The sequence below is a fragment of the Sander vitreus genome, chromosome 18 (assembly GCF_031162955.1).
Source record: "Sander vitreus isolate 19-12246 chromosome 18, sanVit1, whole genome shotgun sequence".
Classification (NCBI taxonomy): Eukaryota; Metazoa; Chordata; class Actinopteri; order Perciformes; family Percidae; genus Sander; species Sander vitreus.
Window position 1 is genome coordinate 7,024,312 of NC_135872.1, and position 13,592 is coordinate 7,037,903.

The window sequence follows — 13,592 nt, forward strand, 5'->3', positions numbered from 1 at the left end:
GTGTGTGTGTGTGTGTGTGTGTGTGTGTGTGTTTACTTGTGATGGAGGTGAATGAGTAAGTGAACTCCCTCCCTCTCTGCTTTCTATAGTTAATGTCATTGACAGTTCCACCCTTAGCTCCACACAATGGCTCTATTCCTGGATACACTTCACTATATATGTATATGTGTGTGTGTGTGTGTGTGTGTGTGTGTGTGTGTGTGTGTGTGTGTGTGTGTGTGCGTGGGTGCGTGCATGCTTTAATGGGTAACATAATGTTCATTGGGCAGGAGGCTCCTGTTATAAGTATGTTCCACAACTACTAGATGTAATAATACTGCCATACTATAAACGTTAATATTACTACAAGTACTATCATCTGTTATTATATTTCCACTATAACTATTACTACAACTGCTATTATACTACTATCAATACTACTACTACTATTAAAACTTCTACTGCTACTCTTATGTGGTTTGCGTGTGTGTGTATGTGTGTGACAGGACCCACATTAATCCTGCCTGGCTTGTCAGAGCTCAGACATCAAAGCATGATCAGACCTGTTCTCCTGCACACATGAATACACACACAGAGACACACACACACACACACACACACACACACACACACACACACACACACACACACACACACACACACACACACACGCACTCTCACAGTAGTCTACTCTGTATTCCTTTCTGTATGGAGTTGTTTGATCAGCAATATTGACTTGCTGATTCGACCACAGAGTTCAGTCACCACAAAGACACACACACACACACACACACACACACACACACACACACACACACACACACAGTGAGCGATAAGAGGATGAATGGAGCGAGACACATGGAGGAGAGGAGCTGCCACAGACCCGAAGTCTGGTGTCATTACAGAAATAATGCAGCTCACTCCCAGCTTATTACTGCTGGCTTAAAGGTGATTGGAAGGTTGCCAGTTCAAACCCCCAGAAGTCAAACTAACACACAGGAAGTAACACTTACACCTTGTTTAAAAGTAACAGTACTCAGTTCCCTACTTTCTCAGCAGAAAAAAACACAACATTTGCTCATAAACACACATATTTCCAAAGTAGAAAAATCATGGTATGAACTTCACCTTCGGCCCATCATTGCCACTCTATAGTTTATATACCTGAGATCGATGCTGGTTATTGTTTGAAAAGATTGGTGACCAGTGATCCATCAAAGTTCTCACTACACAGACATTGAGCAACTTGACATTGAGACATTGAGCTACATGAGCTAGCTTTCTTTCCAACATGCTATTTTACTTTGTTCCTTGAATGAATGTTGAGTTAGATCAAGTTGGGTTTGGTCTGTCTATATAAAAAGTTATTTGTGACTGGTATATAAATACAGAACTGATTAACTTGTGTCTGTAGTGATCTTGTTTATATGTAGTTTGTTCTAAAATGTAACAACAAAGATGGGAGATAAGACAATCATACAGGTAATATACACAAAAAAAACCATGAGGGCGCACAACTTTAGCAAGTATGGTAGGTCAAAGTTAAACCAGGAAGTTCAACTGTGGTGGAGGTTTACTTTATGGTGTCCTGGTCGCATATATTTCTTTTCCTTTCCAAATAAATCTAACAGATTTTTCTCCTGTCTGATTGTTGCATGTTGCTCTGTTTTACTTATTTGTAATGCTGTTGCCACATTCTTCTTCTGCAAACTTAGCCATTAGTTTGGTGAGTATAGTGCTTTCATAACCAAAAGAACTTAAGGCCAGAGGTTCTTTACATTAGTTCTAATAAATCATAGTTTTTCTTTAATTTCAACTTTAAGCAAAGTAGAAACAGCAAGTACGTGGAAAATGTGGGTGATGGAGCCACACTGACAAGTGAAAATTATGACAAAATTCTGAGCAAAAAGAAGCTAGCATTACATGTTGAGGGAGAGTATATTCTATTGTATTCTATTATATTGACTGTTTGGCCCTGCAAAACAGTCAATGTGGAGGGAAATCCCTGTTCTTAAGACACAAAGCAGAAGAAAAGCAGAAGAAAAACCAATGAAAGCTGCTGTGAGAAGGCAAGTGCTCTGTCACATTATCTGACAAACACACTCAAATGTGACACTTGTTAATGCAGTAAGTGTGTCCTCAGATTTATGTGTCATTAGAAAACGGTCAGCTAACTGCCACTCAGCAGCTCGCAGGTGTGAATGCATAAATATAAAGCAAAGTGTTCCTTGAAACAGCGCATGTTTTAACATACCTTTTCAGGCTAGACTGAGCGATTTTGTATAGGTGAATAAGTAATCAATCACTCTGCAGCAGTGTGGAGTATAAAAGGCCATAATTACAGTACTCACAGGAAGCAGCTGTTTGCGTTTCCTGCCAGGACGACCCACTCTACGCTTGGTGCGAGGGCTCGCTGGTGTCCCCTCCTCTGGACTGTCATGGTCTGCTCCATCTTCATTCTGGATAATAACAGAGAGGCAACATCAAACACTGAATCAATCGAATGACTGTATGAAGTTATAATTAATGTCAGCAGTGAGGTGGAATTAAAGCAACAATGATTCAGGGAGATGTGGTTAAGAGAAACACCCCAGGGCAGTGACTAGAAAACCGGATAAAATGAATAAAGGATAGCACACAATAACTAGCATCCAGGGTTATATCTGCCATTATATGGTTTTGGTTAGCCCCCAAGCCGAATGAATGTAACTAATAGACTTTTCTAAGATCTAATGATTGTAGTTGGACTTCTTTAGCTTGAAGTTTTTTCTTTAAGCTTTTTGAGTGTTTATGATCTGCTCTAGATTTTCCAACGTTGTAGACACTGATATGGTAATAATAACGGCCCAAAATTATGTGAAAATGAGATGCAAAACTACCACAAAAGTTACACAAACTGACTATAAGAGACGCCAAATGACCACAGAGACCCAAAGAAAACAAAAATGACCAAAAAGAGACACAACACGACTACCAAGAGCCACAAAAACCCACAAAGAGACACAAAATGTATGGGGAAATCTGAGGAAGGACGCCAAAACCCCCCGCCAAATACATGCACCTAGGTCTTTCACAAAGCTAGGGAAAACACTGGAATCTGCATTTTTTTATGACGCCAAATGTCACACTTTGTGTGACCTTTTTTACTAGAAGACGCTTATTTGAAGACCAATTTAAAAACGAACTACACTAAAAAACAAAGATTTCCAAACCCAACCGAGTTCAGATTGAACAAAGCAGTTCTCAAGCTATAAATGGGTGAAATACAAAAATCAAAAACCAGTAAATTATATGTTTGCAGACATTTAACCCAACTGTGTTTATTAAAACACACAGAAAACGTGGTCTACTCTAAGCGCGGATACGCAGCCCAAAAACTCCTAGAAGATAAAAAATAAGACATTAAATTTAGATCATTATTTAAGGTCCGGTGGAAACCTTGATAACATTATACCTTTTTCCTACACTGCCTGATATTGATTCCTTAAGTGAAGCTAAATGAATTCATCTCAGCTGTTGGTTTCTTTGCTCTGGTTACAGCAGAGACAAAGTGGTATAGCAAAGTTGTAGAATAACAGCGGTGTATTTTACAGTGATATAGTATAAAATAAAAATAGCATGCTGCACCTGTGTCGACTAGAATCAGTTAGTGGCTCAAAGGCAAAGTTAAAACCAGAAAGTTCACCTGAAGAGATTATAGTAGCTAAGATAACATCTCTTTCTGTCTTCACCTTTCATTTTGTTTATATCATATCAAACTACTTTTGCTTGATGATGGTCGGTGCTTCTTGTTTCATTGAAATAACGATAAGCTATTAATGCATGCAAAAAGAGCCAATATAGAGATAAGAGGCTTGAGAGGAAGAGATTTCTGAGTAGAGACCCCCGCATACACAAATCACAAGGTACCAAAATATCATATCATTCACAATCAGATTAGACATTAGTCTTTTTTTCTCTGAGCTGTGGAACTACTCTCTACAACACAATAGTAATATCTGGGTAGATCCACTTATTCTCTCACTTTCTATTTTTACATCGCCTCTGGGCAAGATTTGAGTTGCTGAGAGTCTCGGGTCTGTGCAAACTTTTTATTGGACCCAAGAGGACATCTGAAAGATCTAAATAAAATAAGCAACACATGATGCATCTTTAGTTGAGATGTCAAAACATTCATCATGTGAAATGCCTGTTTCTTACAGTACAGAGTATTGTATTTAAGATAGGAGGCATGAGTTTAATTAAAGGCCTTTTTATTCATATTTGAGCTCCCTTTTTTTGTGATTTGCTGCCTCAGGCAGAAATTAAATAGATGTCAAGAGACCATTAGACTCTTGTAGTGTTGAAGTGAACAAGGCAGCTTTAAATGTTCATTTGCCCAACTTGTTCAAAGCTTGGTTAGGATACCAGAGGGAAGATGATCTATGCAGGATTAAATGAATGGGAGGCAGCACATCGGAAAACTGTGATACTGTGTGACATATTCAAATCGTCCTACTGTACTTCAGACTGTAAGCATTAAAACTGAGAGCTGCTTCCACCTGTTTTATATCAACTGCAACTTTCTTATCTGCATCACTACGTGTGTTATATTGTTGTTTTGTAAGAACATTGTTGTGTACAGTACTCTGCTGCACTCCTTTGTTGTGTGTACAGGAAAGACTGTCCAGTTTAGTTTAAAAATGAATATCCGCCGTTTCCTGACTCTCTTTTCTGCTATAATGAGAATGACCTGACTCTGTACGCTGCAGTGTGTTTCCATTAATGTCTTCCTCCCTTTCTATCGCTTTCTTCTGCTGGACCCTCTGTAACTGTGACAATGGAGTGGTTGCTAAGGTGCAGAAACTGCTTAGCAACTGTCTCCGACGGGGCCGCCGTGCTGACTAAACATTCTGATGTCACTTCCCTGACGATCAGCATAGCAACCAGCCTAGAACGAGGTAATGGCCCTGCGCCTTGTCTGCCTAGTGTGCTGTCCATATGCCTGTGTCTCACACACACATTAAACAATACACGTGAACTCAATCATGTACTGAAAGTACCAAAACAATGTATAATGAAGTAAAAAATAAAGCGAAAAACAAAAAACAAATCCCTTTAAAAAAAGATGTCAACCTTTTTTCCTCTCGCTTTGTTTTGTTGGTAATGGCAGTATGTGGGTGGGATGGGATCGATTTTCAAACAAAAAACAGAAATCAAGACACTGTAACCAAATGATTAGATCTGTATTGTTTTACCTTTCTTGAATAAAAACATGGTTTAAAAAAAAAAGAAAATATGTCAACACACAAACCATTGGCCAATCTGTATATCTTCGGTCTATTTCTGTCTCCTGGAAGGTTATTTTAGGCCACTGCAGTTGCTAAGCAACCAGACTGCAAACCAGGCGGGCAGATGAGGATCCCATCAGCAGCAGACAGCTTGTCCTCTTTCTTTTCTCCCCATCCCGACATCCTCCCCTCTCTCTCTCTCTCTCTCTCTCCTGTTTCCTCTATCTCCCTTCTCTTTTGCTTTCTTTCTGTATTTCACTTTGGATCCACCACCCACCTTGTTAGTCAACAAAGCTGTCAACAGAACAAATACTACACTTTCATTTGTTCTAGATCTAGCCTCCGTACGATTCACAACATTTAAACACATCAGTAGTTCTATCGCAATTCTATCGTCAAAAGCCAATCACACCCGTCCTGGGTGGCGCTATGTCACGATAGCGGAGATAGCGAGAGGGGAGGGACATCCGGCATGAAGAGACGTACTGAATGTCAGGCTTTATCCCAGCAATGTACATCCGTTAAGCAAGTCTAACAATATAGCGACAACTACGCCTTCTTGGGCTTAAGAGATAGAATAAACAACACCGTGCTCACAGTCAGAATATCGAGTGTTGCCTTTACAGATCCCCCAGCACATCTTTTTACCATCTTCAAAGTGTCTTTGTGGTTTGGAGCACATACTGTCTACTCAGGCACTTGGCAGCCAAGGCAGTAAGGCTGCGTATGCTTAACACAAAGTGCTTATTGTATGGTCTCAGGTCTGAAATCAGGGTCCTGCGTTCCATTATTTCTGTACATTTCCAAAACAGACAAGGTGCCAATTTTAAACAGTGATGTGCGAGGTACAGGGGGGTGACAAAGTAGGGCAGTGTTTGAACTTCTCTCTTAAGCAGTGTACCATTCGTTGAAACTCTATAGTATAATAATAATTTAATAATTTATACTTTATTAATCCCGCAAGGGGAAATTACAGTGTTTTCACTCTGTTGTTATTACACACAGGCCTGAATTACACACACATGCTCAGTACCTATACATGCACTAATGGAGAGATGTCAGAGTGATGGGGCTGCCCATGGAAAGGCGCCCCGAGCAGTTGGGGGTTCGGTGCCTTGCTCAAGAGCACCTTGGCAGAGCCCAGGAGGTGAACTGGCACCTCTCCAGCTACCAGTCCACCAACATACTTTGGTCCGTATGGGGACTTGAACCAGCAACCCTCCGGTTCCCAACCCACTGGTTCCCAACTCCCTCCCTACGAAGAGATCCCTACTTGTACAATTAATTGCGTCAAGGCTATAATAGGAGCTAGTGAAGCTTGCTCAAGCATACTGTAGCCTTCAGGCTTTGGAGATGGAATAAAACAACCACGTTTGTGTCCATATGATCAGGATGCTACATATTCCGCTTCAGCTGTGATTGGTGCATTAAAGGAAAGTGGGCAGTGCTTAATTTTTAAGACATAAAAAAGAATGGTAGAATGTATGTGCTCACATAAGGTTGAATAAAGTTTTTGAGCTAATAATATAAATGCCTGTGATTATGTATCATCTTTTGCAGCAGAAAAGCGTAAAGTCTTTTGTAAGTTTTTTTTTACAGGTCTACAAAAGGTGATATACAACTACAGGTTCTGAACATCATCACATAAATGTCTTTCTATCGTTATCATTTAAACAGTTGCTTCTGTCATGTGCAATGGATTATAACTCGAGTCAAACCTCACATACCTCTATATTCTCTCTATCTCCTGCCATGTCTTCCTCTCTGTCCTCAAACTCTGAGACTCACTCAGATTTTTTACTCTTTAAGAGTTTAGGTTTAAGTCTCAGGAAGTTAAAAAGCACAACAACCTTTATAGTAAAAAACAAACTCTATAAGGGAAACCTACTTGTTGGCTCTTTGCCAGTGTGTGAATGGGGAAGTAAGTGAGTAAGACGGTTCTTTACATAGCGGCACTATAGAATGAACTTCAAACTTCTCACAGATTTACGAGGGCTGCCCTGGGCTCTGGGGGAGCAAATGAAAGGAGCCATTTTTCACTTTGAGTATGTCTGACTGACTGTGTGTGTGTGTTTGTGTGTGCGCTCATTTGTGTAAGACTTTTAGAGTCGAAACCCTGTACTCGTCTCACGTGCATGTGGTCGGGTGAGTGTGTGGAATGCAGAAAGGCCTAAAGTGAATGTAAATGAATAACTGTAAGTTCAATTATTACAGACACACACACAGTGTTACCTGCCAGATTTTCTGTGTAATTTGGCTAAAATAAGCTCTCAACTGCGAGCTAAAGTAGTAGTGGTAGTGGTAATGATAGCTGTAGTAAAAGTGCTGGTGGTTGTAATAATATCTTTGCCTGCAAAAATACCTGTAGTAGTAATTTAATAAGTCTAATAATAGAAGTAGCAATAATAACAGTAATAGGAGTAATGGTAGTGACAGTAGAAGTAGCTGAGATGTTAGTAGTACGTGGGGGTAAGAGTCATAGGTGTATTTAATTAAGTGCATATTTTCAGTACTAGTACTGAAGTATTTCACTTTTTATGTAGTTATACTTCCATTTACAACACTATGCACAGAGGGAAGTATCCTTGGTTTATGCGAAAACATTTATCAGACGGCTGTAGTAACAGCATAACGAGCTCCGCAAAATTGATGGCGTGGCACAATTTAAATAACTCATCAGTATCACAACTGCACTTACTGTACGACACTGAAACACTGCTTATACTGTAAGTTAAGGCATCAGTAACTCGGAAAGGAACCAATCATCGTAATGAACTTGATACCTTTTATAGAGTTTGGAAAGGGCCACTGGGCCAATTATACACATTATCATTGTTTAGTTCTAATAAATTAATATTCACTTATCAAAAAAGTGATACATTTCAAAAAGGAGTTGTAAATGAATTAATTATATTTGCGTTACAATTTATTTATAAACAAATCATTAGGTCTTTGATTCTTGAAAAGATGAATTCTAAAACTTTTAAATTGTACTTTTCGTTTTGGATAGACAGATACTTTCTGTACATTTTCATGTCAAAGAAACAGATAAACTCAATACATACAACAAATATACGCAATACATGCAGTTGATAATATGGTCAGAAATACACAAATACATTCATGCCCCGAAATAAATCCTCACATATGTTTGACTAACGAGTCATTTGTCTCCTGCTGCGACATTTATCGTTTTCCATTTTGTGAAAGCATTCATTTGAAGATACAGCAATGTTTTGGCACAATCCTGACTCCATACTTTGTAATACTTCATAAAAATTTTGATTGCAGGACTTTTATGGCTACCGGAGTATTTCCCCCATTGTGGTAGAGCTGGTTTCAATCAAGTAAAAGACTTTTCACATAACATTAGTAATTGTAATAGTAATTGTGCTCGAAGCATTAATGGAATAGCTGGAATAGCAGTAATACATTACTTCCCACTGTATATTAACAACAATCTCTCTCTCTCACCACATCATTGGTGATGTCGTTCTCTGGTGTCTCGGGCGGTTCAGCGGCTGCAGGACTGTTGGACGGCATGGCTGGGAGCTTTAGAATGTAAAAAATGAAGCAAATCAAAACATGGGAAAGGCCCTCAGAAGCACCAGGTGCAGCTTCATTCAATCTGTCTGTCTGTCTGTCTGTCTGTCTGACGATCACTCGCTGACTCAGTCCTCCCCTTCTCCTAAAGAAGAAGGAGAAATGACAAACACACACAGCATGGCATGAGTGGGAATATTGTAAGAGGAAATTTGTCAAGTATTATTGTCATCTTTTTTTCTCTCTTCCTCAGTCTATCCACCTCTTGCTCATCCTCCCACCAACCCACACAGCCCTGAGGTTAAGGCTGTAAAGGTAAAGGTGTCTCTACGAACTGTACACACACACACACACACACACGCGCACAAACGCGCACACACGCGCACACACGCACACACACGCGCACACACACACACACACACACATACACACACGCACGCACGCACACACACACCAACAGGTGTCCTCAAAGGAATTTTCTGGAATCAGGGCAGCTTTCAACATGGCTGTCACTATTTGATTGATGTTGCTGGATGAAACTGTCCTGTTTCATTAGACAAAATGGCTGCGTTTAAACTGCAGGTAGTAAACGTGTCCAAAATATAATTATTTTCCCTCAAAAAATCTGTTTTTAATGACAGGGAAAAATCACATTCAAGCTGACATTTTTTATCTTGATTTGGGCCACTTGGTCCTAAATCTATTAATCATACTGTATCTGATTTTTTGGGCAATGCATACCCCAATTCATAGTCTAGGGCTGCAACTTTTTGGCCTTTTTTTGCTTGCAGATAGTAGAGACAGATAGGGAACTTGGGGAGAGAGAGGGGGATGGCATGCAACAAAGTTCCCTGGGTGTGTTTTAAGGCTACCAGGGTCCACTTCAACACTTGTTCTTTGCGTATCTTCCCTTGTGCGCTTTCAGATTTTGGCTTGCTTATTGATTACCGCTTAAGTTGGTTGCTCAGTGAATACCGGTAGATCTGACATGAAAAAAAACGTACATATATTTAAAAGCTTGTGACCAGCAAGCAAAAATACACAATAAGTGTTCTGATATACCAGTTATTTTCTATATCAGGATATCAAAAAGTCTATTATCAAACTTGTGCTGAGAGGCTTATTAAAAACAATGTCACCTGTGTGCAAATGCTCACAAAAGTTTGTTCGTAATGCAGCATCAAGTAAAAGTACTATAACTATGCAGGGCCGCATTACGCCACTCGGGGGCTCTGGGCAAATGTAGCTGTGGGGCCGGTTCCTCCCACTCTCTTTGCTCTATGTAAGTATCTTGTTACTACTAAGTACCATTAGGTACAGAACACACTGCAGATTCATTATTCTGTCACCGTTTGTTGTGTGTCACTTAGCATTACATAGGAATAGACACCATGTAAGCATTATATCACCTGAAACATTAAAGGTATTAATATTTGATTTGAACACATTTCCCTCAAGATCAGGTAAAAATGTGCAACCTGCTAATTTGCAACTAATTCAATTTCCACAAACTAATTTCAACGCAGTGATTCTTAGGTTAAAATCATTTAAATCATATGCACTGATTTGGATCAGTGGTTAAACTGTTGACCAGATAGATCTTTGTTTGATATGTTCTGTTATAGGATTTTAATGGACACCGGTCACCCAACTTTTCTTTAGAGTTGTGATTTTGGGCTATAATATAATAAATAACTGAAACTGATTTGACTATTTTTCCTTGGCCATAGCTCAGCTGCACATTGTGATATAAATAATGCCATAAAGCCTGAATTGAACATATTTACTCGTGAAGTTTTTGTGTATCGGGTCTGTATTTTTTGCGAGTCACTTCAGGAGTGTGATTTGTTCAGATACTGATCACAATCAAGAAAATTGGATCTCAGTAGTGATTTGGATTTGAGCACAGGGTGAGTACAGCCAATTGGTCTGGCTTTCTTCAGGATGTGCTGTACAGTATGTCACTCCTCAAGCTGTGGCCTTACATCACCATACTGTTAAGACAACAGGCAGCCGGCCAGGGTTACCAGTGGAAACTTTGTAGAAATGGGTGTACAGTATCCACCCCACACCCTCAGGGGCTCCCTGCATGAGCTCCAGGCTCCAGGCCAACCAACGACTCCAAGTTCTGCGCATTTAGGTCACCCACACACCTCTTACTCCTAGCATGACTATACACACTGATTTAAATTGTTTCAGTCTACATGCAGCAGAGGTTTAAATTAGACCATAGTCAAAGGCCCAAGCAGAAGCCTATATTGGTGGGAGGAGAAATGGTTGCGCAGAGAAAAAGCTTCAGAGATATGTCAAGGTAATGAGAGTTAGGCAGTGACAAGAAAGGGAAGTCGGTCTACACGATAAAAGCATCAACTATATAATTTCTTGTCTTATTTTTTGAATTTAAATAGCTCTTTATCTGTTTCCTTTCCTCTAATCCTGTCTTCTGTACTGCTGTAACATGTGAATTTCCTCAGAGATCAATAAAGTCGTGTTTTATTGACAGAGCTGGGTATTAATGCTTAAGAGACTTTATTTCTGAACTTTTCATATTCTAATTATGATATCATTACACATATACAGGTGCTGTTCTACAGAGTAACACTTCTTAAAGGCTTTTAACAGTTTTCAAGCTTTCCATTTGGGCTGTAACCAGGATTTTAAAAAAAATGATAAGGTCATCTAAGGTCATGAGTCCAATTCCTCCAACACATCATTCCCTAACCCTCAGAAAATGTTGACCTGACAACAACAATTAAGTCTCTATAATGTTTTATTATATAGATTTGTCATGGTTGACTTATTCAGCTATGTTTTCTGAAAGATGTATGTCCCCAAGACTGTTTCAAAACATTCTCCACACTGCCAGGAATACAATTCTAATTGGGAAACACTAAATCCTTTTTTTTATTTTTTTTTATTGCTGGCCTAAAAGTGGTGACATTTAAGACTAATGGATCAGCAAAAACAATACCAACCATGTGTTCAATTTTGTTGATTGAATTTAAACTCCACACATGTTGCTAAACCCCCAAAATTCACAGAAAAAATACAGAGTTAAATGAACTCAAAACAAGAGATCACAACATATCAGAGCTGAAACAGTTAACCAATGGATGGATTAGCTGATTGACAGAAAAGTAATAGGGAACTATTTGGTAATAATTGATTGTTTAAGCCATCTTTTTTTAGAAGAAGAAAAAAATCCATAAATCACTGGTTCGGTATAAATATTTCCTGTTTTGTTTTTTTTGTCTTCTGTGACAGTAAATTGAACACGTTGGGGTGAGCAGATAAACCAAGACATTTGAAGATGTCACCTTGGACAATGGGATATTGTGATGCTAATAATGTTTAGTTGCAGCTACATAGTTCTATGGTATGGTATGCAGCCCTACACCATTGATGAATCACTTCTACAATACCACTGTGATCACACTTAACATCTTTTTATTACAGCATCGGCAAAGACGTTTGCGTTTAACGCGTTGTGAAACGAGACTTTTATTTTTAAAGTCTACGCCGGAAGTGTCGTAGTTTCCCTGCTAGCTTGACAGTTGACAGAGCCGAGCTTTATGACAATTAATATTGGGAGCGACCTCACGCGGCCTTTACCGTACGGCCCCTCATAAACGGCGTATAATCCCGGTGGGGATGTGTGCGGGGCGGGCAGCCGGTGAGAGACACGTGTCTGAGTGTGTAACGCCGATAAGCTTTACTGGGTCAGGTGAAAAACACACACGGGGGCGCGTTTCAGACCGAATGCACTCGTTAACCTTAGCAGGCGCGTGCCCGCCCGCTCGCTCTCCGCGGAGGCGACGGTTCCGCGCGCTGATGTGTCTGGCTGCATCTGCTGGGAGAAGGGGACGGTGCGCTCCGGTTTAACATTACCTGCTGGTGTCGGGGAAGCCGGGAGGTACGATCCACCGGACAACCCACACTCGTTACATAACGGTTGTCCGGATGCCGTGATATTCCTCACACCGTACAAAATAACTCACCAAGTTCACTCGCCCCGTGCACGAACCGCTCTGTCTTCACGCGCACATCATCTGCTAAAACGGAACCGACGGTTTGGCTCCGGAGCGCGCAAGCGATGACTTTAGGAGATGACTGTAGCTCAACTTAACGGCTGCCGGTGTGCGTTCACGAGCCAAAATGTAATGTTTATATTTACCGTGTCGTCCGTCCCTCAGGCACGCGGACCGTGACGGTCGTCGCTCTCTCTCCTCTCGTTCACCCTCGATATCGCTCTCTCACTCTCTCTCTCTCTCTCTCTCTCTCTCTCTCTCTCTCTCTCCCTCTCCCTCCTCGCGCTCTACCGGGTCTTCTCTCTCCGCTGCTGGCTCGCGCTCCCCCGCCTGCTTCTCTCTAGTCTCTCTCTCTCTCACCAACCGGCCTGCTCGCTCTCTCACGAGCCGCAGAGGCTGCCGCACCGGAGAGAAAGTTTCTGCCGGGTCCTAAAGTCTACAGCATAGACTCAGCACACGCACGCTCACACGTGCACGCACACACGCACGTGCACGCACACACTTAAGCACGTGAAGACAGGTGCAGAAGTATGCAGACTTTAAACTAGCTATAGCTAAAATATATATTGCCATGAAATAAATAACTTAAATCTAACTTTCAAACAAGTTCAGGTTAAGTATTGATTTGCAAACACAGCCAAATCAATAAAAATAACAAAATACAAATAAACAAATAAAAACACCATATTGGCCGACATATAATAAGACAAGGGTTAGGGTTTTTTTCTGGAAAGTACGTTAAAAAAACATGGGTTCAATTCGAGAACTAGAC

The 13,592-nt window shown here is 40.5% G+C and overlaps 1 protein-coding gene across 9 annotated transcripts in view; it reads right to left on the minus strand.

The window, feature by feature from the left end:
- The window catches only part of dnmt3aa (DNA (cytosine-5-)-methyltransferase 3 alpha a), a 57,295-nt gene extending 44,116 nt beyond the window's left edge, over positions 1 to 13,179 (minus strand). For 4 of the 9 annotated variants that reach the window (XM_078274234.1, XM_078274233.1, XM_078274226.1 and 1 more), the window contains exons 1-3: positions 12,967 to 13,178; positions 8,724 to 8,937; positions 2,331 to 2,438 (exon numbers count right to left, since the gene is read on the minus strand). In XM_078274234.1, coding sequence (XP_078130360.1) covers positions 2,331 to 2,438; positions 8,724 to 8,792 — 177 coding nt within the window. In that variant the 5' untranslated portion in view covers positions 8,793 to 8,937; positions 12,967 to 13,178. Of the gene's footprint in view, positions 1 to 2,330; positions 2,439 to 8,723; positions 8,938 to 12,790; positions 12,917 to 12,966 lie in introns of those variants that run through there. The other 5 variants (XM_078274231.1, XM_078274228.1, XM_078274227.1 and 2 more) reach the window with 3 other exon arrangements.
- Positions 13,180 to 13,592: the final 413 nt, after the last annotated feature.